The sequence below is a fragment of the Pithys albifrons genome, chromosome 20 (genome assembly GCF_047495875.1).
Source record: "Pithys albifrons albifrons isolate INPA30051 chromosome 20, PitAlb_v1, whole genome shotgun sequence".
NCBI lineage: Eukaryota > Metazoa > Chordata > Aves > Passeriformes > Thamnophilidae > Pithys > Pithys albifrons.
In genome coordinates, this window is record NC_092477.1 from 13,171,891 (window position 1) to 13,195,956 (window position 24,066).

General features: G+C 50.2%; 1 protein-coding gene across 5 annotated transcripts in view; it reads left to right on the forward strand.

Moving 5' to 3' along the window:
• The first annotated feature begins 5,963 nt into the window (after window positions 1-5,963).
• The window catches only part of MVB12B (multivesicular body subunit 12B), a 52,492-nt gene continuing 34,389 nt past the window's right edge, over window positions 5,964-24,066 (forward strand). Inside the window, exons 1-7 of one of the 5 annotated variants that reach the window (XM_071574096.1) lie at window positions 5,965-6,100; window positions 10,898-11,015; window positions 12,062-12,184; window positions 16,322-16,429; window positions 19,439-19,535; window positions 22,428-22,557; window positions 22,823-22,945. In XM_071574096.1, coding sequence (XP_071430197.1) covers window positions 12,071-12,184; window positions 16,322-16,429; window positions 19,439-19,535; window positions 22,428-22,557; window positions 22,823-22,945 — 572 coding nt within the window. In that variant the 5' untranslated portion in view covers window positions 5,965-6,100; window positions 10,898-11,015; window positions 12,062-12,070. Of the gene's footprint in view, window positions 6,101-6,151; window positions 6,460-9,457; window positions 9,639-10,897; window positions 11,016-12,061; window positions 12,185-16,321; window positions 16,430-19,438; window positions 19,536-22,427; window positions 22,558-22,822; window positions 22,946-24,066 lie in introns of those variants that run through there. The other 4 variants (XM_071574095.1, XM_071574093.1, XM_071574094.1 and 1 more) reach the window with 4 other exon arrangements.

The window sequence follows — 24,066 nt, forward strand, 5'->3', positions numbered from 1 at the left end:
CTGGGAGGACACCAGGCAGTGCTGAGTGTGCAGCCTTGGCCCTGCCTGCATGGGAGCTCAGTGTGCAGCCACATAGGCTGAGACTCACAACTGCTCAGCAGCTATGGCTTCTGCATCAATATTCACCCATGGTGGGGTTAGGTTTTCCCATGGAGACCCCATTTCTGAGCTCGTATCCCCATTTCTGACCATGAGCCTCAGCTGTGGGATTGATCTGGCAGGATCCTGGCCTGATGTGAGGGTGTTGTGATGCCACTGGGGTAGTGACCTTGTGTTTGGGGACAGCCAGGTGAGACTGGGGAGCCTCTCACTGTTCCTACTGGTCCGTCATTAAGGATATTTGGATTGAAATTTTTCTGGTTTCCCAGCGATACTGTAATTGTCCAGTTACGACTGACTTTGGCACCGTTACCTACACCGGGTCCTGTCAGACAGTTGGGAAGCTCACTGGGGTGCTAATATGCACAAGCTGCAGTAGCCAAGGAGCCAAGCAGCAGCATCTAATGCTGCCAGCTGGCCTGGGAACTGCCATAGAGGAGCCCGCTGTGATCTTGCAGGAGTGGATGGGGCTGCTGGTGTCCCCCAGTGCTGCAGCACAGGGGGACAGCTTGGGGCTGAACGGGGGCATGAAATTCCTGGCTGCAGCCATTTAATCAGTGTGTGAATTACTTCTTTTGGTTCAAAAAGAACAAGGGATGCTGGCTGTAGCCCTGCTTTCAGGAACTGGGAGACTAGAGCTGTCTTTGGAAGCCTGCATGGCTAAATGGAGAAGGGTCTGCATCTGGACAAAGTCTTGCAAAGGCAGCTGAACTGTGACCGACTTCCCAGCACTGCTGCCAAATGGTAACCTATTAACTGACTCACTGGCATTCCTTTGTGCAAACACCTGGCATCAGAATGGCATCTGCTGCCTGCATGTTCATGGGACAGCAGCTTTGTGACCCTGATGGCCATAACCATGGATTTTTCCTACATATATCCACAGGGAAGGCCCTGGACAAGCGGCAAGCAGTGTGCTGCTCCATCCCACTCCCTCTGCCCCATCGGCAGCAGCGGGTGGCTGGCAGCTGGGTGGGCAGCAGCTGCCCTGAGTGAGAAAGAAAAGCAAACTATAGCATTTCATCACAGGAGGTCTGCAAAGAAAACATTATTTCCTCAAATGTGTTCATCATTCAAAATTATTCAAGCAAAGGTTTCCATTGCACTGTGGCCATTACTCATAATCTGAGGATCTGGATCCGTGGCTCTCCTTGCTAATTAGCCGCATGGTGTTCTCTCTGCCCTCCACTTGGTGCAACAGCAGTAGTGCTTCACTCCTGGGGTGTCTCCACAGAACAAACAGGACTGATCCTGGCGGTGGGACCTTGAAACAGGTCTCACAAGGCCAGATTTTATCTCTGTGCCACTAAATGGTGCCAGTGCCCTGTGCACCCCAGGCCAGAAGCTTCCTGTGACCCTGCAAGTCATGGGATGCTTTGGGCCCTGCTTGTCGTGTCCTGGAGGTGACTGGTGACAGTTCCTCCTTCTGGACCATCCCTTCAGGTCTTTAGTGGGGTACATAAATCAGTTATCTCTGGCAATGTCACTGTATATTGTTGTCCTGTACATCATAACTGAAATGGGACTGAAATACAAATGTGAGAAGTTATGTAGTATTTAGTAACAACTATGGTACAGGAAAGTAAAGGGGAAATAGATCAAAAAACTGCCTTTTTCAAATCACTTAATGTTTTCCAGAGGGGGTCCCTGAAGCAATGGTTCCAAGCAATTTCTGCAAAGACTGTTTTGAAACTCCTCCTGGTCCCTCAGGGTGCAGCCAGTGCTGGGGGGTGCCTTCAGTGCCCAGAGAGGGATGTTGGCACCTGACTATTCAAGGGCTTGGAGGCTGCTTGGGGACCTTGATGTGGGATTTGCCACTGTCAGGAAATTTATGAACAATTTATAAAATGTTCTTTACAGACAGCAGTTGATGTGTGCTGAGCAACACTCATTCTGTCAAGGACAGTTGGTTACAGGGTTATAGCCAGGCTGCTTAAATATTATGATCTGTAATACAGAAATACTGAGCAGAGTGTGCTGCCACTTTGTGCTGTCAAGAGCCCTGTGCATGCTGCAGTCCTGCACCAGCTGAAGAGGTCAGCATCCACACAGGCACTGGCACTTCAAAAATATCCCTCTCCACCCCATCCCGGGGTCACACACCGTCACTAAACTGCCAAGGCTGCAGTTGGAGGGAGGCTGAGCTGGCAGTGGCGGGGGTGATGCTGAGGACTGGGCAGCAGATGTGGGAGCTGCACCGCCCACTGCAGGCTTCAGCCTCTGGGCTGCCACTTGAGTGTGTGCTGCCCCAAAACCAAGATCCAGAGATGCTGTGTCCTGTTTCATTCCAGCTTACATTCAGAAATGATGCCTTCCCTTAGCCGAAGTCACATGCTTCCTCTGTACCATGGCCAAATCAAAAGGGACAGAAGGAAGTGCCAGCGCTGCTGTGGCAGGACCTGAAATTGCAGCTCAGAGGTGGGAGTAGCTGGACTTGCAGCACAGGGTCTGCCTGTGGCAAGCCCGGGGCTGGGCTGCAGCCTGGCCCACCAGTCATGACACCCACTATGGAGCTCCAACAGCCAGCCAAAACCAAGCAGAACTGCAGCAGGAAAACAGTGAGCTAATTTCCCTGCAGGAAATGTTACACAGCCTTCTCAAACAAAAGATTCAACTCAAAATAAAATGAAAAAATGCAGTGAAACCTGGTGGGTGGTCTGGGGCTTCTGACTACAGTGAGCTCTCAAAATATCCCTGCGTCTCTTCTTGGGATCGTGTTGCTTCCTGAAATGCTTTGGGATCTCTTTATTAAAAAGCAACCCCCACGCACCCCAGAGAAAGCAGGTGCCTACTGCAGCATTTGCAGGTCTTTGGAAACCTTCAGAGTGGCTGGCTTGTTTGAGGGGTTGAGCTCACTGGCCACAGCACTGGGCTTCCTCTGGAATGACTGTGGGATTGGCTCCCCAGGCACCTTCGTCACCCCTATGAATGCTGCAAGCAATTCACTGTGAGGTGTGGAGCAGTGCTGTCCCCTGCAATTGAGCCCCAAAATAGCAGCACCAGCACTCACCACCCTTCCAGCTATGCCGTGCTGTGGTGGTGGCACAGAGTGGGGTGGCACAAACAGAGCACGTCCCAAATGGCTTAGTAACCCAGCTTGAACACACGATTATTTGTAACAGTGTTCTGGAGGATGTGAGTTCTGACACCCATCCACTCAGAGATGAATGAGCTGTTTGTTGAGCCAAGACTGACTGAAATTGCTCTTATTCAGTGTTCTGAAAAGACAACACTGATACGAACTGGACAGCATGTACAGGACTGCAGAACTTGTGAGAAAAGACATGTGCTGAATAAAGAGGAGTAAATTAACGTGTCTTGAAAAAGATGGATGTAAAATATTCAGAGGAAAACATTATACTTGCAAATACTTATGCTTTTGAGTAACTTTACACAGGTAGATTAACCAACTCCACTGTAGTTATTCATGCACCCAATACCCAGTATTTGCTGATTCAGAGTCTGTGCACACGCCCTGTGAAAGAGCACAGCAGAGCCTTTCCCAGACTCAGACCTGCCGAGGTTTGAAGATCCCCACGGGCAGAGATGCCGGTGCTCACCCTGTGCTGTGCTGCTGCCTGGATGCAGCCCTGGCAGCCGCTCCGAGGGCAGCAGCTAAACTGTGCTGGGAAAGTGACTGTCTCTTTGGAAAACCTGTTATTGCACATCATGCCACAGACACATTGGGATATATGTTTGCAGTGAATCTTGGAATATTTCGTGGATACTAAGCAGCAGTTAGAGTCTTCCTTTGGAATCAATTCATTTCCTACAGCCGTAGTAGCATGGAGGATCTTATTGAAAACCCTCGGATTTTTAATATTATTGCACTAAAGACTCTCTCAGTATCAGCATCTCCATGGGGGAGCATTAGCACACTGTAATGTGTAACAACTTCTCCAGTTCAGGAAATCTTCCTGTACTTGTAATAGGACATTTGGGGCATATATTATGTATGGAACACATATTTCTCATTTCCACCAGGCATCATCTTTCCTTCACTCTAAATTACTCTCCAAATCAAAAAATGCATTGTATTCCTTATCGCTCCAAAATATATATATTTTTAATCTTTGGATGCAGAAGCCACTACCAGCCACCAGGACTGTACACTCTAGGAGCTGTAAAGCCCTGGTTGAACAAGGGAACGAAGTCACTGTTCAGAACACAGTTATTACCGTTTTTCAACAAGCACCAGACTAAAATGCTTTACTGTCATGACACGCCTTACAGTCATGACAGGAGGATGGTTTGATCCCAGCCCAGGGTTTTACACAAGAGGAAGCAGGACATTAGGTTCTGTGGTTTGTTTTATGGACAGGAACACAAAACCACTAATGCATATGTTGCTTTCCAGACAAACCTCTCAAACATTGACTAATCAAAGCTCATAATGTTTTGCTTGGTAGTAAGTCTGACCACACCAGGATGAAGAGGAAGGACCTGGAACAGCCAGAGAGGTGCAAAACCAGCCTGGAGACACCCAGAAGAGGAAAGAGAAGGACTTTGGCTCAACCAGTTCTGCTCGGTTTGGCCTGGCTAAAGCAATGTACAGAGACAGTCCAAATAGGATGCAAGATGCAAATTGTTATCCAGGTGAGAAAAGAATAGGCTGAACAGAGCTCCTCAAAAGATGGCCAAATCCAAGCAAAAAAATGGGAGAGGGAAAGAAACAGGGAATTAGTGATGTAGCTTAAGGCAGAATATCAGACAAGGAAAAACCTTGTGACTGTAGAAATGGATCCTCTGATAAATGCATCATGCTGTCAGATGGTACCTGGCTTTGTCAGTCTGAGGAAACTTGGGTGACTTTTTAGGCCACACAGGCCAGGTTCCCAGCACAAAGGAAACCATGACATCATGGAAAATAGAGGAAACCGGCTCTAAAAAGGATGGGGGAGACCATCTGCCCAGAGGGAATGACTGAGTAATGTCTGGTATCAGCTTTTGGGAGGGCTTTTGACTTGACCAGTGATAAAAACTCTTCAAGCTGTGTTTTACCTTTGTCAAATTATCTTGCTGCATTTCACACCCATCACTTCTCAGCCGCTCACAAAGGAGAACAGGGTTTTGACCTTATCTTTAATTCAGATACAAATTAACATGTTTCCCTCTCTCCTTTATTTCATCATTCTTCAGCACAGGATTTTTTCTTTTGCTTTAGATTAGCAGCTCCAACTCTACCTTGCATCAAGGCTGCTGGTGTGAGTCTCCACACCGATCTTACTGCTCTCCAGGTGATTGTGGTAGACCCGCTCTCCAGGTGATGTAGACCTTGCTACAGGTGAGGTGCTCAGAGCCCAGTGCAGGGCAGCTGCAGGGTTCGTTCATATGATGGCTACAGGCCATGCTCCTGGCCCAGGTTATGCTGCGATTCGTGTCGTCTGCCAATTCTGTGACTGTGTTGTCATTTTTGGCACTGGCGCGTGATGTTGTTCAGCAGAATGAGCCTCTTGCTGCCCCTCTGCTCGGGGTGTCTTCTGTGCTGGGTGTAGACCCGAGGGCTGCTGGTTGCCCAGCCAGACTGGCAAACCCGGACTTCTCTGCACCGTATCTGCTTAGTTTGTTTTTCAGGCCATGGTGAGACAGCGCATCAAATATCTTAATGAATTCAAGGTAGCTCCTGAAACCGATTACCCCCCTCACCCCAGGTACTGTCTTCTCAAGAAGACAACCAGCTTGTTTAAAACCATCTCTCTTCCTCAGCCTAATGAAGCTGCTGTCCATCTCCTTGCCGCCTGTGTCAGAAGTAACACGGAGACTACATTGACCAAATCACAACTATTCAACCATTTCCCCCTGGCACCTCCCGTCCGCACCGGGCTCGGTTGTGGAGCGAGCCGGGGAGCCCGGCCGGGGATCGCCGCGTTCTGGGGAAGGAACTTTCCTGCAGGGCTCGGCTGGGGCCTGCGGGGCCGAGCGGCCCTGCCCGGGGCTGCGGGCGTGGCCGGGCCGGGCCGGGCCGTGCGGAGCGGCGGAGGCGGCGGAGCAGCGCGGCGCGGTGAGTATCCTGTGGGCCGGGCCGGGCCGGGGCTCGGTGCGGGGGGCGCGGGGCGGCGCGGGGGCCGGGCGGGGCGGGCTCTGGGCCCTGAGCGCTGCGGTCCGGCCGCGGTGGGCGCGGAGCGGCGGCGGCGGCGGCGGGGGTAGCCCGAGCCGTGCCGAGAGCGCCGTGCCGGGGCCTGCCCGCCGCCCGCTCGGCTGCGCTCCCCGCGCCGCTCCGCCCGGGCCCGCAGGCCGCTCCCCCGCCGCCGCTCCTCCCGCCGGGCCGCGCCGCGCCGGCCCCGCCGGGCGATGAGGAGCTGCTTCTGCCTGCGCCGGGGGAGCCGCGACCCGCCGCCGCCGCCCGCCGTCCGGGCAACAGTTAAGTGTCCCCGCGGCGGCCTCGCTGCTGGGCCGGGCCCGCGGCGCTCGCGGCTGCGGCGGGTCGGGGCGCGGGGCGGGCGGCCCGAGCCTCCCGCAGCGGGCCAAGGCTGCCGGGGCCGCATCGCGGGGACCCGGCGCCTGGGCCCGGCCGAGCGCCCCGGTGGGCTCCGTCAGACCCGGCGGCGCCGCGGGAGGTGGGGCAGTGCAGGGACGGTGTCGGGGACCAGCCGTGGGGCAGGGCCCCGGTGACCTTGACCTGCGCTAGAATTTACTGTCAATTCTTTTTGGTGACCGTTAGAGAAAATAACACCACCCGTGTAGTGTGGGGGCTTTTGCGGCAAGTGCTTGCAGCGTGGGGCCGCCCGATGCCCTTCTGTGTGCGCCGTGCGGGGCTGGGGGTGACACGGCTCACCCTTCGGCCGGAGCAGCGCCAGAGCTGCCTGTGCCCATTGTACTCACCTCTTGCATCACCAAGGGCTTGCAAGCTCAGAGGTTTCGGGAGACATTTTCAAAAGTCCACCAAGCTTCGGTGTTTAATGTGTGTTCTCAGAGCTGAAACCCGACAGGTCGGGCATCAGCAGGTGTGCAGCTGCTCAGGCTAAAGCTTCGGTTGCTCCATGTTTTATGTGAACTGCGTGACAACATGCTCACCTACACCTTAGGGAGTCTGTGTGTCGTTTGGCTGGTTGGCAGTGTCATCCCTGTCGTTTTTAGCTGAGATGGCGTTACATGCTAAACAAAAGCTTCGCTTGAGCTTCTGGGGGTGTGAAATAAACATCTTCTCACTCCAGTACTGCGTGCTGCACTGAAAAGCAAATCCCATGCTCAAGGGTGCCTGTAGGCCCCAGGTTCGTATTTGTGCCAAGACAGAAATAACTGATTTTACGTTTTGCTGCCCTGGTGCAAGGTTATGTGTATGGAAATACTCTTCACAAACTTGTGTCCATACTTAGAAGTGCTGTTAAGCAATACAGGGTCTCAATTTTGCTCATTCTATGACTTAAGTTCCTGTTTCCATCCTGTTCAGTCACAATGTGTCGATTTTGCAGCTGATGCTGGGCAGGTGTCTCCTATGACGCCTGTGCGTGGGGCTGATTCCATACATGCCTTCGATAGGGGCAAAAGGTGACACTGAAATTCTGCCCGTTTGGGGTGGTGGCTTCCAGGGCCGTGACCCTCAGTCCCACTGTGGGCTCTTGTTTTTCTGAAACTGTGTCCTATTCCATGACCAGGAATAGAAAGTTGGCTGGGGCCGTGTCCTGTTCCCGGACGTGGTGGGAGGCCCCTGGAGCAGTGTGACTCCAAAGCAGTGCATGTTGTGCCAGCAGTACCCCTGCTTTTGCAAAGGGATGGAGTGACAGGCTGAGCAGGCGGGCAAGGGTTTGAGCAGCATGTCCACTTTGGTTTGATGGGACCATTTCCCACAGGCTGCAAGGTCTCAGCGAGCTAGCTGATAGTTTTTTTCTAGTTTTGCCTTAGCTTATACTTTTCTGCCTATGGGAAAAGCAAGTCAGTGTCAAAGTGCAGGGCTTGTATTTGGAGGAAGAAACAATAAGACCATTCTCCTTCCAAGTCCCTGACTACTTAACTTCAGAGCTTGACCTGCTTTGCTAGCAACATGATGTTTCTGTAGAAAATACATCCAAAGGCCTCCTCTGATCGTGTACCCACCAACTCTTGAACTTCCTGAACTTGTTGTAAAGGAGTACTGAGAACGCATAGTGCTCTCGAAGCTCACAATAATGCACTCATTTCTGAAAGCTTGTTCTTCTGCTGTGTATGTGTCCTGGCCAGAGTGCAGCACTGTGTGGTCATGACGTCACTTCAGTGAGCCAGCAGAAAAGTATGCCTAGGATAAACCAATAAAGGCAGATAAACTAGCAGGAAAATGGGAGAAAGCAAGTGAAAGGGATGTAAACAGACCAACTTGAAGATGCATGTGACTCTGGACATGGGCTGTGGGAAGAAGGCTGTGGCAGAGACTGGCAGAGTCCTTGAAGGCCTCTCCTACACCCTGGGACCCCACACCTCCTGTCCCAGGACACGGCCAGTTCAAGAGGGGAGGAAGCATTCGGGATGGAGCCAGCAGCATTCCGGCTGCGTGCTGAGAGTGCATCCTGTGCATCTCGTCCTGCAGCCATCCTACCCAGCTTTGCTGCACACTCCTTGGTGCTGGTGCCAGCAGGGTGCATGGACACTCTCTAGTGGAGGCACATCCTTTCCCTGCTGACTTTGTCTGAGCGCCCCCACAGTGTTTTGAAACTTCTTCCTGCCCCAGAGCTCGCATCTGTCTTCCTTGGCTGAGAGGGCGTGCTGAAGGCTGGATGTGCCCCCACAGCTCAGAACGACCTCCAGGGAGCATGCTCCCAACTAATGGGAAAAATGTTCTGGTTTGGGCTGTTCCCAGAATAACCCTGCAGCGAGCAGTGTGGCGCAGGCCCAGCACATGCAGCTTAGTGCAGGGTGGTGACAGGCCATCTCCTGGGCTGAGTTCTCAGCCACCATAATGGTAGGTGGGCTGGTAGATGGGCATACTGGTCAAATTCAACCTTGTTTGAAGAGAACTTCATTGAAATAACAAGCTGCCTAATAGGAGTATTTATAGAATCCTGCTCCTTAATTTAATCTCATCTTTCACTGTTTGTTTTTTTATTTTTAAGTTCAAAGGTGCAATAGAAAAGAAACCAAACTTTGGCACCCTGGGGAAGAAGTGCACTGTAACTAATCGTCTGTGTGATTGCCCAGCCCGAGGCTCCCCTCTGACCTGCACAGAGTTCACAAAAACATTTATCCCAGTGTGCAGACTGATTGCTGCTGCTCCATATCTGTTCCAGATGCCCTCAGTGCTACTCACACGGTGGAAAGTTGCCCAGAGTGGCTGGCCTGGCGTGGCAGGGCCTGCCCGTGCTGCGGTGGCCACAGCAGGTCTGCTCTCTGGGCAGGTGCTCTGTCCCCCATCCCTGCCAGCTGCAGGCACGGGCCGCGCTCTGAGCAGCAGAGGAAGGTGCTGGGCTCGCTGGGAGTGGAAAGCTCGGCTGGCCCTTGCTGCAGCAGATGCTGGTCGGGGCCCTACAGCGATGCCACGCCGCGTCACCCCATGGCTTCTGCCCCCTGTGCTGGCGAGGTGGAAAGCCCTGCTCCCTGTGCCCAGCGCTGCTGCCATAGAGGGGCTTTGTGTGAGTGTCACAAAGTGAGGATTGATGCTGTTTCCCCTCCCCTTCCCACGCCGAGCGGAGCTGAAAATGGCTCCCACAAAGGTGCCCTTCTTTCTTCATTGAGGATCTGATGCCTCCCACAAAGGTGTCCTTCTTTCTTTATCGAGGACCTGGGTGCTGGCAGGCTGAGGGAGCTACTCTGCAGCTCCGTGCTGTGGGTAGAGGCATCCACCCTCCCCTTCTGTGCTGGTGCCAGAGACTGGCACTCTCAGGTTCCTGCCAGGGCAGCTGGAACTCCCCACAGTGGGCCCCAGTGTGGTGAGATGGGACCTGGGCAGCATTCAGCAGCAGGTCCCTGGCCTGCATTAGCCCCATCCATGCCATCCCCACTGGAAAAGAGGAGGCAATGCTGGGGCACTCTGCCTGCCTGCCTGCCTGAGCTCTCCCAGGGCCTGAGAGGGTGGGTGCACAGCCCCTCTGCTTTTCTCCCCGAGGTGACACGTCAGTGCCATTCCCTACTCCCCTGCCTTTGTGGAGCAAACTGGCACTTGATCAGGGTGGGTTTGGTGGAGGCCAGGGGAGCAGATCTGCATCCCTGTAGTGCAGCTGCAGCCGTGTTGGAACCTGCTGTGCGGTGTTCTTTAAGCATGCTGGGGAATATCGGCACTTACCTGGATTTCAGTTCAAAATGGCCTAAGAGAAGCTTGAATCAGCATTCATTATCTCCCAGCTCCTCCTGATGTGTAGTAACAAGTCATTGCACTATTGAGAGTGACTTGGAAAAGTTTCAGAAAATGTGCATGCAGAATAGATTGTAAGCTCATTGTTAAATTCATATATGTTCGTTCTGTGCTGCATGTTTTAGGCAATGACCTCTGGATTATTAGTGAGGCATCTGGATGAGCCGGTGGAGCAGAGCAGGCAGCAGCGTGGGGTCCGTTGGGGCTGTGCTGGTGCCTCCAGCGTTCCTTGGCAGGGTCATGTGCTCCTTGCCTGTCCTGAGTGAGGGCTGGGAGCCAGCTGGGAGAGGAGCGTGAGCCCCTGCAGCTCAGGCTGTGCGTCCCATTGTGCTTTGGAGCCTTGAGCTGCATTGGGAACAAAGAGGGTTTGCTTTGCTCTGTGCATGCTGGTTGGGTGTCCAGGTGCCAAAGCAGAGCTCTCTTCTCTGTTTGGTTCATCAGCAACAGTGTTTGCAGCATTACTGATCACTAGTGTCTGTTGTTTTGGACTTCTCAAGTAGACTGGCTATTCATATTACATTATTATTATTATTTACATAGGGCCCAGACTTGCTTTTTTTTATTGCCTGCAGCACGATGTTTGTTCAGACTGGGCATTGTGAAGTGTAAACCCAGGTCCCACTGGCACCAGCACTCACCTCTGCCTTTTCTAGAAGCAGTAAGTAACCAGCCGTCTACATGGCCTAAAAACGCTGGGGTTTGGTTGCTCTGAGGAGGGAATTGAATTAGGCAGTGCTGGTTCACGGCTTGTCTGGCTGCGCAGCAGTGATGCTTGTTTACACAAAGCACTGCCCTTTTATCTTGGGGTGCGTGGGGGGCGGTTTCTCGGGGCATTCCTGTCTGAAAGCCAGAGAAGACTTGCCCTAACTGGCTGCCTCTGCGGGAGACCACATGCTGAGGCAGTGGCACCTTTCCCCATCCTCCTCCTCAGCGAGTTGTTTCAGCAACCTCTGTTGTCCTCTCCTCCTGCTTCCTGCAACAGCATCTCTCCGAAATTGGTTGGTCTTACCTGCTTCTGTCCTCTTTGCATATCTCCATCCCCTGACGTCCTTGGTGATGTGTCCCTTCTGGAAGATGCTCAGGCCACCTCAAGGCCTCTGTCTGCTTTGCACCAGCCCACCTTGTGCTTCCTCTGTGTTTCCCGATGTCGAGGCTCGCTTCCTGCAGTCAGTGCGGTTCTGCATCCAGCGCCAGAGACATCTGTGCTTCTCTGTGAAAATGGTCTGGCTTGGGGGGTGTGTGATGGGACTGAAGGCTTGTGGGGGAACCCACAGGATGTCTTAATGCCCACAGTGGATGAGGAGCCTCCTTCTGAAGCCATTAGGAACAGACTTGTTTCTGCTTAATATGACAGAGCTGCTTCAACTAGCCTGACCTGGGGATGAAATTTGTTCGCTGCTTGGGAGGGAAGACATTGAGGTTGGGTCTTCCCATCGTTGTGAATAGAGACCAGCCCATGGAGGCAACAAAATGAGTCTCAGAGGCTGCAAGCCCAAATTCCAAAACTATTTGGCATTGCACAGATATACCCTCTTATCAAAAGCAAATGAAAGTGCAGAAGGTGTGTCTGGCCCAACCCTGTGTTCACCTTGGCCCTCTGGTGTGTCAGCACAGGCACTGTGGCATGCATGTGGGCTGTTGGTGCTCTGGCTTCTGCTGAGGTGTGGTGCCCAGCAGCCCTTTAATTCTGCTCCTTTCTTCCAGAATCAGTCCATGATGCCTGAGGTGCGAGACCTCTCCGATGCCTTGCCCGACCTGCCAATGGATCCCATCACGGGTGTTGGTGTGGTCGCATCCCGGAGCCGAGCACCGACTGGATATGATGTAGTAAGTAGAGCTGTTTGAGCTGCCACTGCTAATGCTTTTGTTCTACGCTAATGAGGCTTTACTTTGCTGGAAAACAACATCTCTTCCAGAGAGAGCCTGCCTTTGGACTGTGCTGTGAGAAGTCATTTGGTAGCCAGCTGCCCACCTTTCAGCGCACAGCGCTTAGTACTTACCTTCAGAGAGTTGTGGGTGCAATTGTGCCACTCCAGAGGAGCTTAATTACTTGGTGGAGGGATTTTCAGAAACAGCTGGCCACTGTGGCATGCAAATTTAATAATCCTAGTAACATTCATCTCGAAGGAGTCCTAAGTATTGCACAAATTATATCTCTAAATAAATGGATCCTGCATCAGCTGTTTAATCCCAAATATCAGCACTGCACAGTGATGATGAGAAGCTCCAGAATGGGAAGCAAAGAGTTTTGCATCCAGCTGAAATTGCAAGGATGATTTTGATGGGCTGAATGCGAACCTCCAAACTAAAGTTTGTCAGGAGACAGGCAGCAGGAAAAGGCAGCTGGATACAGCAGAGATGAATGTGTGAATGGGTAAAGGGAGCTCACTGTCTAACAGCTGTTTGTTCCTTGGTTTAATTGCTGTGTAACCAGTAGCAGGATGTTTCTCCCCATAGATTAGTGTTCCAAACCATGAAATATCAGCAAATGCTGACTTTGCTGGGCTCTGTAGAGAAAGATTTGGCTTGTAGTCCATCTGCTTGCCTTTCTGTGTGTCCTGCTTCGACTGTGCTACTTCACACCCTGGGTATCTAGAGCCACACAGCTTGTATGGTGGGAGTGGAAACCAGCTTGCTTGAGTCTTTGCTCACATCTCTTTGGCTCAGGGTCTCTGCATACTTTGTTCTGTGTGAAGGAAGAAAATGGATCAGGCTGAAGTAACGACATGAGGGGGAAATTGTGAAAAGGTACCTTAAAGACATGGGAGTTTTTTGCATTTACTGTATTTTTCTGAGTGCTCATTACCTGCGTGAGCCAGACTGTGTAATTAGCTGCTTGCCCTGATAAAGGAGTACAGGACAGTGTGAGAGTTGTGATAACAGAATTGCATTTTGCCTAAATGGCTGAGCAGAGAGAGCGCTCACCCCAGATAGTCTGTCTGTGGCTTAATGGGGAGCTGCAGCATTAACGCAGTTTATACTAAACAAGATAAAACAGTCTTCCTGTGGCTTAATCCAATTATGGTGGTGGTGTGATAATGCTGGTGAATGTGGGTCGCTCTCTCCTCAGGCAGCGAGGAGCTGCCTTTGCTCTGGTTCTGCTGCCTCCCTCTCTGTTCCCGAGGAGCACTCACTGCCCCTGGAGCAGGCCGTGGGGCAGTGCCTGCAGCCTGCAGTCCTTACCCCAGGCACAGCTGCCACGTGTGTACCACATCAGCCTGACAGTGTGCTGGGTGCCACCAGCCGCCCTTGGTGTCCTGTCCCCAGTGCAGCACCTGCTGTCACAGAGCCACACACGGTGCCGCCCTGATGTGACAGGATGGTGGCGTGCAGGGCTGTGCTTTTCTTGCCTGGGTGTCTGAAGGTGGCTCTGTGAGTCAGGGTGCTGGAACAGTGTGGGGTATGTGGGGTTGCCACTTCCCTGTGACCTCTCTGGAACCAGTCTGGCCCAGCTGAAGGCATGAAGCAGAGTGTGCATGAGGGCACTGCTCAGTGCAGCAGAGAAATTGTGTTCTGAGATGTGAGCAACATGCAGACCTGGGCAGTCTTGGACTTTGTGTTTCTCCAGCTATGCAAGTTCCCTAATGTAAGTTCCCTAATGAGGCACCGACAGCTGTGGCTGCTCCAGGGTGGAAAGCCTTGAGGAAGGCAGCTGTGGCAGCTCCATCCCAGGAGTGTCCTCCCATCGTCAGAGTGCACACTGCACCCCAAAAGGAGAACCACTGTCATCTTTTGGGAGGCCTTAATAGCAGTGTGTATCTTGGGATGTTGTAGTCTCCTTAGGGATCCCATGGCTTTGCCTGTCACTACAGCATCCCACAGCATTCAGTTCCAGGGTGAGCTGGGGCTGGGGCTGCAGAATGCCTGTCCTGCCATCAGGTTTGCCGTGGCCTCTGCCACTTGGCGTCTGTCCCAAGGGCACATTGCTCAGGCACAGCACTGCCTCAAGAGGTGTGGGGGAATCCTGCTTGCTTGCAGGAGCCCAGCAGGTGATGTAAGAATTTTAATGTTTGTATTGCTTTGTTTTCTTTCCCCGTGAGTTTTCTGACAAGTTCATACTCGTTTGCGTTCTCCAGACTTGGAAAAAGCCTTCAGCAGGATGATGCAGAGGTAGAGCAGAGCACTCAGGGTTCATTGCTGGGGGTGTTGCGTGCGACTGTTGGATTTCAGCAACTAGAATTAGGTATTGGATCTGTTAGATATTTTACTAGGTATTTGACAGGTTAAAATAGCAGGGCTGTTCCTAAAAAGGGTCTGGTGTGGCTTGTAGGCTTTTAGGTATTTTTATCTTGAAGTTGGACTGTGACAGTGCCAGACCTCCCTCCAGAGGGGTAGCAGTGCCAGTGCAGGGGCCTTTCAGATACCTTGGCCAGCTGTCATCCAGCTGTGCCCTGAACAGTGAGTGCTAGAGAAGATGATATCAACAGAAGTGAGGTATGCCCACCTCAAAAATGTGGAATTGTTGTAAGTCATGTAAAGTTTCTCAAGTTTACAGAAGTGCATTTGACAGCAAGTTGTGTAGCACCGGTTTTGTAGTTGTATATGGATTTGTTGCTGCCTGTTGATTTTTGAGAATCTTAACAAAACTGGGTAGCACAAAGAACTTGAACCATACCGATGAACAAAGTGATGAAATCTGGGTCTAGTCCCTCAAACTGTTCTCACAAGGGATAGAGTTCAAGCCAGCAGTTTTCCCAAGCAACTGTTTCCTGAATATTTGTTCACTGGGACTGACTTACCCGTAGAGGAGGGAGATGCATGTGGATTTTACATATTCCTAAACTAGCACTTCAGGAAATAGCTGAATTCAATGAATTCAAATTAGCAAAAAACCCAGCAAAATTCTTTTCTAAAATGAAACTATTTAATAGTTGGGCATGTTTCTTTGCAGAAGCCTGAATGCAAAAGCTGTTTGTGTTGTACAAGGGCTGAACTGAGCCTGCAAACAGCAGCTGCTGAAATGCAGGGAGCAGCCAGTGCACTTTGCTGCTTTGATCAGACCATGAACACGCCTCACTCTCCCGCACTTGGGATAATTGGAGGCCTTGTCAGCACAAAGCTCTTGCTTCCTGTGCAGTATCCACTCAACTAAACGTGGATGCAAACAGTGGCAACAAATGTCAGCTCTTTGTTATCGGGCTGCTGTAGGGCCAAGGTCTCAGTAAGATTAGACTCTGAAGAGCTGCAGTGGAGCAGTTTGCTCCATCGGAGAGGCACTGGGCAGAAGTTGCTGTGCTTCTGCGAAGCTTTGAAGAGGTCGATCAGGTGGTAGTCTGATGGGGCAATCTTGGTTCTGCTGCCCTTCTTGTATTTGCATTCTTGGCTCCTCACTTACTTGACAAAAAGCCTTTTGGGCCTGGGGCTCTTAGCAGCTTGTGCTGTGCAGGGCGAGTGCCCAGCTACTGAGAGCAGACTGGACGTGGGGTCGCATTGGAGAGGGATGTTTGCAGGGTTCATCCTCACATGCTGCACTGCTGCTAAAATCCACCCGTGACCAGGGCTTTCCCCATCTGCTGAAGCAGCTTTTTGGCCTGGAGCCAGAATTCCTTGATGGCTTTCTGTGAAAATAGTCCTGAGATGGGGCTGTTTCTGTGCTCTGTCTCCACAGACACTCGCAGCATGCCTGGTGTGCCCTTGCATGTAGGATGGTAATGAGAGCTTCAGTGTGCTGACTTTTCCAAACTATTGTTTGGAGACTGTAACCCAAGTTGCTGTTGCCTCATTAGAGTAGCCTTTGTCAGAGCATCTTTAATCAAGGGCCTCCCAAGAGGCAGCATTTTTAGAACTTCCTTTTATACCTCCTCTTGAAAGTTCTTTGCGCTGCACCTTGTGAAGAAACTAATGAGATGCTGTGAGAGTTCGGGCTGCTGTTAATTAGGAGAGGTCTGAGGAAGAAGTACTGCACATATATTAACTTTATCTTAGCTTACATGTCTCCTCTCTCCCTCTGTCTCTTCTTTGCAGGTTGCACAAACAGCAGATGGCTTGGATGCTGACCTCTGGAAAGATGGCTTATTTAAATCCAAGGTCACACGGTACCTGTGCTTCACCAGATCATTTTCAAAAGAAAATGTAAGTCTGTTTGCTGAGTGTCTGCATGATTTGCATCTGTGCCTGGTATGCTTTTACCTATAAGATGATTCATTTTATGGAGCCAATTATAATTCAAGCAGGCGTTTCACTGAGTTTGGGTGAGTCAGGAGGCAAACTGCAATGGCAGGGTATTTGCATTTTGTCTGTGTTCCTTGTGGAAAGAAATTGCTGACAAAAATCTGCAGTAAAAGCAGCAGAAAAGGGAATGTTTGAATTTCAGCAGCCCCTCATGCTCATGTTTCCTACTGCAGCAATGGGCACTGCACACTTGTGGTCCTGGTGGATTTCTAACCCAAATTATCTTGATAAACAAAAGCTGGAGGTGGTGTTGGTGAAGGAAATGTTAGTTTCTAAATCCAGAGGCATCACAGATATTTTTTTGCAGAATTAGCTTGCTTTCTTTGTTGGTTTTGGTGCTGATTCTTGAAAATGTGCCCACATTGTGCATATGGCTTATATTCTTTTAATCTGCTCTGACTATTAAGTGCAAGTTACTTTGTGATTAGTGGCAGTTGTCTGGCCACACCTTCTGTGGAGGAGAGGAGACTGTGCAATGAGACCCTGATGCACTCTGCTGTGGTTTTGGTTGAGTCTAGTGTGAAAACTTTCTGTTCTGGGGAACTGTTGACTTCTGCAATGAATGCACTCCATCTAGTGGATAATCTTGCCTTTGGTCGTGGTTTGGATATTCACAGCGACTCAGTTGCCAGGATCTGGAAGGTACCATTTCATACTTGTGCTTTCCCTGCGATGGAAACAGAGAAGTGACAGCAGCGTCAGAGACTGCTGTAGAGTCCTGACTGGAGAGCCCAGGGCTACCAGTTCCCAGCATTTGACCTTTATTTCATCTGCTTCCCTGCCGGCCTCTAGATATTGCTCCTGGGGTGAATGGACTATAATTGTGCTTTTCATCCTGGAGTATGTGCAGTTGCAGGAGTAGGCAGGGAGGCTGTTAAACAGAAAGGTTTCTGCTGATAGGAGTATTAGGTTTATGTGTGGCTACCTGAAATGTGAGGTTGTCAGAAGTAATTACAGGACAGTAGCAGCTGCTGGCTGCAGAGACAGTGTAAATAAATACCCTCAGCCAGTGCCTGTTGGGCTTCTGGCAGGAGCCCTGGGCTTGGCGTGGTTTGGGAGTACCTTCCTCATACCGATGAGGCATGAATTAAAGCAAGAGCTTCCCCTCTACTCAGTCCTTTCTGGCCACAGAGGATGTGAAATGCCATCCTGCTGGGAACCTCTGAGGATTAAAGGGCCTTGGTTCCGTCATTCGGAAGGCACGAGGGGTTGAGGCTCCTCCTCCCCAGACGCTGACGTGTCACTGCACTTTGTGATGGAAGTTTTACCATTCAGGGGGTTTTGTGTTTAGCGAAACGCTGGGAACTCTTTGTCCTGAAGAGCATATTGTACTTAGCAGAGTTAATGCACCTCAGATACCTGGGTTATAGTAGAGCCAGTCTGCAGTGTCTCTTTAGCAGAATCATCATTCTCAACAGTTTACAATATCTGATGATTATAAGGATGTTGCTGTATTTGGGAGTCGTGGTGAGAAGACTCTGGATGGTGGATCTCAGAAACAGGAGGGCTTTGTCCCTTTTTTTCTGTGCATGTGGTAGAGCATCAGTGCTGACTCCCAGGTTTCCAGCAGCTAATGAACTCATCAGAGGCACCTCTCCTACCTGCCTGCTGCCAATGGAGGAGTGATCAGTGGTTCAGCTGAAAGTTGCCTCTGATGTAACACAGCCAGACAGCTTGGATAAATAAAACATGAAAGATGAATCAGCAGCAACCACTTCATCTGCTGTTTGCTGTGCCAGGACCTTGTTAACTGGCACATTCAGGCTTGGCAGCATCCAGCATTGCTTGCTCCGAGATGCCCTGACTGTGGAGGGTTAGAGGCATGTGGGGACTGCCTGGCCTTGGCCTCTTTGCCTGAGTAAAGGACATGTGCCACACTCATGTCTGGCAGGACAGGGCTGCAGGTGTGCTGACCCTCCTGATGAGGAGCTGACCGTAAAACACAGAACCTCCAAAAATAAACTTAGATACAATCTTCCTTTATTTCAGAGCCTGCAAATTTAAATGTGTTCTTAAATAGTTCAGTGGAATAATCAGAGGGTAAAGGTTTGCCTGAAAAACTCTGCCAGACAGAAACTAAAGAAGCTACGTAGCAACCAATAACAGCAAAACTCACTGACATGGTTTGGTGGCTTGAGATGAAATTTTAGTTGCTCTGTATGGCGCTTCTGTTTATAAAGGTTGTGCAGTAACTGAAGTGTGTTCTTCTTCCATACGTGAACCCAGATTATTGGCAGCAGTGCTGGCTTTAATGAGAACTGCAGAGAAAATCTGGTCTCTAAACCATTGTGGAGGCTGTCACTTTGAATTGTGCTCTTCAAGCCTTGATTAATAGGACAAGGCATGAGTTCAGAATTCATATGGACTCCAAATGAAGTTCTTCATTCCAAATAGGCTGTGCTTCTGGAGTGCTCTGTGTTTGGAGCTAGAACCATGTCTATTCAGTACTAATTAGCTAATGGATGTCATAACTTTGGCTGTGTCTACAAGAGCCATTGTCCTGTAATGCTTTGTGCTGTTACTGTCATGGAAATGTCATATTGCTGTTGTAGGTGTAGCTTGTGTAAGAACTGAGGTGACCTGCTCAGTGGAGGCAATGGTGGAAGCAGGACTTTGAACTGCAATTTTCCAAAGGAGTGAATTTGATTGTACTTCTAAGTATGTGGAAATATGGCAGTGGATGAGCTTTTAGAATCTGGAGTGCTGAAAGTTGTGTGATATTTCCTAGTTGATCGTTGTCTGATTCCTTCAGAAGGGACAGTTGAAAGGATTGTCTTGGTACCTTCTTTCCATTTTTAAAGTTGTAGTTGAATACAATGACAAGGCATCTTGTGGTTCAGCAGGTGGGAAAAGCTGAGTTTGATTCTGGTGACCTTGCCATACTCAACTGTTTCATTTCTCTTTCCAAAGAGTCATTTAGGCAACGTCTTGGTGGATATGAAGCTCATTGATATCAAGGACACTTTACCTGTGGGCTTCATTCCCATCCAGGAGACCATCGATACACGTAAGTTGACATCTATTCCTCCTCCTGCTCTGGCAGTGCCTGTGTGGTCAGGTAGAGGAGGACTGTGACTCAGGCCATGGAGGGCTGAGTCCCACGCAGAGAATCGCTCTTGGCACTGCTGCTCTATGTGCAAATTTAGGGGCAGCTCTGGGCTGCAGTGAGGCAGCCTTCAGTTCCCCTGGACTCCTCAAGCTGTTTAATGGGGCTGCCTGGCTCTCTCTGCTTGCCTGTTCATGCCCCATGGCTCTGGGGCAGGAAGGGAGAATTTGGTTTTGCATTTTGAAAGGTGGACTGGGGCTAGCAGGAACAGAGGGGAGTTCACAAATGACTGAAAGGAACAGGGTGTGCTCGTGGTGCTGGGTTCATGCACACCCACTCTACATCTTCTACCGTGAATGAACGAGGGCCCATGTTCTGACAAGTAGTGCTGAGAGGGGTGAGATACATTTGTGCTTGCTGAGAGAAGGCACAAGTTTCAGTGTCCAAGGGGAATACTATCCTCATTTCTGCAAGGGAGAATTGCTTCTCTTCAACTCTTAAGTGAGCAGTTCCCAAACAGTGTGTTCCAGCTCCCCTGGGACTTGTGACAGTGGCTGCTGGAGCTGTGTGTGTTGGCAGCCCTGTGCTCTGCTGCGGGCACTGAGGGCATTAGGCTGGCGGTGACGAGTCCCGTGGGAGTGGAGTGTGAGAGGATGGCAGGACACCAGCACTGGTGCTCAAGTGTGCAGCTGCTCATCACAGCAAGGCTGGTCCCAGTGCATGTCAGTGATGAAATCCAGCCTAGGAATGAGCAGAAAGGGGTTACATGAGCCTGCTTTGCAGGGATTCATTCATCTGAGTCTGCAGCACATGAGGATGGTTATGCAGTTGCTGCACTCTGATTCTAATTGGAACCTGTGGCTCTGCAGCCCATTCTCCCATTCCCCTGGGTCCCCCCCAGCCCCTGGACAATTCCTGGGCACAATGTGGTGTGAGGTAGAGTAGTTGGCTTCCCCTGCTCACCTCTGGGAGTGCTGGACCTTACTGTGTGCTGCTGCAGTTTCTGTGAAACTCCTGCTGGAAAGGTGGAAGGGGGCTTTGTCCTTAATTTGATATGCATTGAATTGTCACCCCCACAGTCTGTTAAGCAGATGCACTGCCTGTACTAAGGAAGCAGTGCATGTCCCTGCCTCCACTGGCTGAATGAACACACTTCGATTGACTGTTTATAATGTGTTTACTTAAAATTAACTGTAGTTAAGCATGTCTAATTACTGAATCCAGCTCCTAAACCAGATTTGCTTGAGACTGCAGACTCCAGCCAACTGTGAAAGAGGCCACAGACAAAAGCAAATACTCAGCTTTGTACTTCCAGAGAAAGTCAAATAAGAGGCACTGATTCTGTTCAGTTAGATCTGACTTGCAGTAAATACATTTACTATAGTACTCCTTACTAAGTCCTGAGAAATTTTGTAGGTGTGGAAGCCTTAAACCCTGGGCTCTTAAAATAAGTTTGAGGCACTTCAAACAGAGGCCCTAGTTTTTCAAAGCAGGGTAAGGCTAAACTTCAGGGATGCAGGTATTTACCATCTCTAAAAGCAGTGCTGTAACTGCAAGCTGCATGCACAGGTGCTGCATTGACACATCTCATGCTGTCTGTACGCTTACCAGTGCTGGTGCAGCAGCACATTCCAGAGGCTGGAATGGATTGCTGTTCTCCCAAGGTGTGGATTACAAAACAGGAAGAGCCTGTAGAGGCAGAGCTGCTTGCCATCTGTTGAAGTGAGAGCATTATTTAAAGTTAGAAGATACTTACTAAGCTGAAGAGTTTTTATTTTGCAGGCACTTGTTTGTAGTTGCTGGTTGTTTCCAGATTTTCATTCAGCATCTGCTCTTTAGAGTTTCAGTTTATCAGTAGACTTGTCTCCTGCCTTCCAAGTGCTTGCATCCAAACAGGAACGTCACCTTGTTCACCCTGAGTCTCTTCAGGGTGAGATGGAGCAGTGGTTTCCAAACACTGAAAATCTGTGTCTGTGTGCCAGTGCCACCTGTGGTCACAGACTGCCCCAGAGCTGGCTGTGGATTGTGTCTGCATGCAGACTGCCTGCAGATATGTGAATTCATTATACAGATAAGCCTTAACTCTGATGGACTTGAGTTTTACATGATGGATAACATGGAAGCAAATGAAATTGCTCTGTGATACATAGCAGAAAGGGCCGTGCAGCTGGTTCACTCACCCTCAGAGCAGCTGCCTCGTGGGAGGTCTTGGCAGTGACTGCTTTGTGAATCTGGTGTGTCCCTACAATGAACCAGGGCAAACACGGTGGGAGCGTCATTTCCTTGCCTGCTGACTGCGTCAGGAGATGTCACTAACAGTTGGGATGTGTGAGATCTGGGCAGACACCTCTTAGCCGTGACCTCTCTGCATGGCAGGCTCTGCCTGCTCCAGCTCTTGGTGGAGTTGACTGGCTGGTTGGAAGCACTTGGCAGAATGAACTGACCACTTGTGTCAGCAGCTTCCAGGTACATTCCTAGAGGCAATGCTTGTGAGAGGAATGTATGGATACATCTGTCCAGGTCAGTGAAGCAAACATTACCTGGAAAAGAGCAAGGGAGTGTGAGAGGTACGTGCAACTGGCATTCTGCATTGTGTGGCACCACTGGGCATGCATTGGGGCTGATCTCTGCAGAGGGCAGGAGAAGATCTGGTTATTGTGGTGCCAGTAATGCATCTCCTGATAAAACATTCCTCACTGAATGGCACTGCACCAACTGTTTTGCTGACATATGTCTATTCTTTTGCACCAGTTTCTGCCATAATTACATACCTGATATCTGGAGAGACAATAAATAACGTTTATACCCTAATCTTGCATAAACCCCACTCTGTGTTCTGGGTTATTTTTGCAGAAGAAACAGCTTTCAGAAAGAAGAGGCTGTGCATTAAATTCATCCCTCGAGATTCTACAGAGGCAGCAATCTGCGATATCCGAATCCTGGCACGATCTAAACAAGCCCCTCCTCAGTACACATTCATAGGGTAAGTAACCTTTAACCAAGGCAACACACGCTGTGTTCCTATATTTACTGAGCAGTACTTTGTTAGAACTGGAGCTTTCATTAGAAAAGTCCAAGTAAGTACAAGTGGTATTTGGTTTGATGTAGGAAATAACTCATCCTCCTTTTTTTTCCAGTTAGATTGACTGTTATTGATTAAGGTGTTTGTGAAACACGTCACTGCTGGATGCTCATGCACGTGTGCAGCGTTTGCTTTTAGCACTGATGCCTTCTGTGTTGATCCCCAGGGAGTTGAACAGCATGGGCATTTGGTACCGGATGGGCAGAGTGCCACGCAACCACGACTCCACACAACCTGCAGCTCCTCCTGCCCAAGCACCGGCTTCGACACCTGCTCCCAACCTGCCGAGGTAGGTTTTCTGCATTCCAGCCCTTTCTGCTTGATGCTGCCTGGAGTGTGGTTACTAACCTTGCCTGGGAAACCAAAACCAGGGTACTGCATCGGTGTGGAATGATTGTGGCGTGATGAGGGAATGCTCTGTTTTTGAAGTATTTGCCTGCTGGAAGTTCCTTTGCCTGTCATTGTGTAAGGACACATGGGTGAAGAAGCCAGAAGAAAGAAAAAGCCTGCAGAGGAAGGGAAACAGCAAACTGCACCTTTCTTTTGCTTCAGACTGTGTGGGATGTTGTGGTGTTGTAACAAATAGTCATGGGCTGGCCTGGGAGGGTAGGCCAGAGCTGCAGCCAGGCAGACTGCTCTCCTTGACCAGAAGGAAGATGAAGAGTTGATACAGATGTTAGCAGGGAAACAAATTTTGCTCATCTCCAAGATCAGTCCACTCATGGTTTGAAGTACTGGCTCTTGGATTTTTATTTTCTTCAACCCAACTGCTGAGCTCTAGTCCTGTAGCTGACATGAGCCACGCTCATCTTGTGGTGACTAATGGGAGCAGCACTGCGGGGTAGGGGCTGTCATGGTATCTGTCCAGGCTGTTCTCCTTGTCTTACAGGCAGTATTTGTGTGTGTGTGTGAATGGATGTGCTGGTGTGTACATTTCCATACACCAGAGTCCTGTACTGACAGTTTACTTGCTAGATTTCTCTGGACAAAACCCAGTGGTGTTAAGCCACAAACCAGCCCAGACAGAGGTTAAACTAAGCACTTTGCACTCCTGGCATTCAGTTCACTGTGAAAGCACAGCACCCAGTGTGAGTTGGGATCCTGCTGCTGAGGCTCATGGACTGAGTGGGGCCATGCCATGGTCAGGGGAGAGCATGTTCTCCGTGGGCCCCTTTGGGCTTTTGCCAAGTTAGGCAAACATGTATTTTTGCTGCAGGCAATTGGTACACTGCACTTACCTTTACAGTATTACAGGAACTAGAGAGCCAGAATTGCAAGTGAGACAGAGGAGAGGAATTTCAGGGGGATCAAAGGTCATTGTGTACAAAGATCATCATATCATATATGGGTAGAAACTGCTTGTCCTTTGAAGTCTTGATTTACAGGTAATTTCGGGGTTATGCTTTTAAA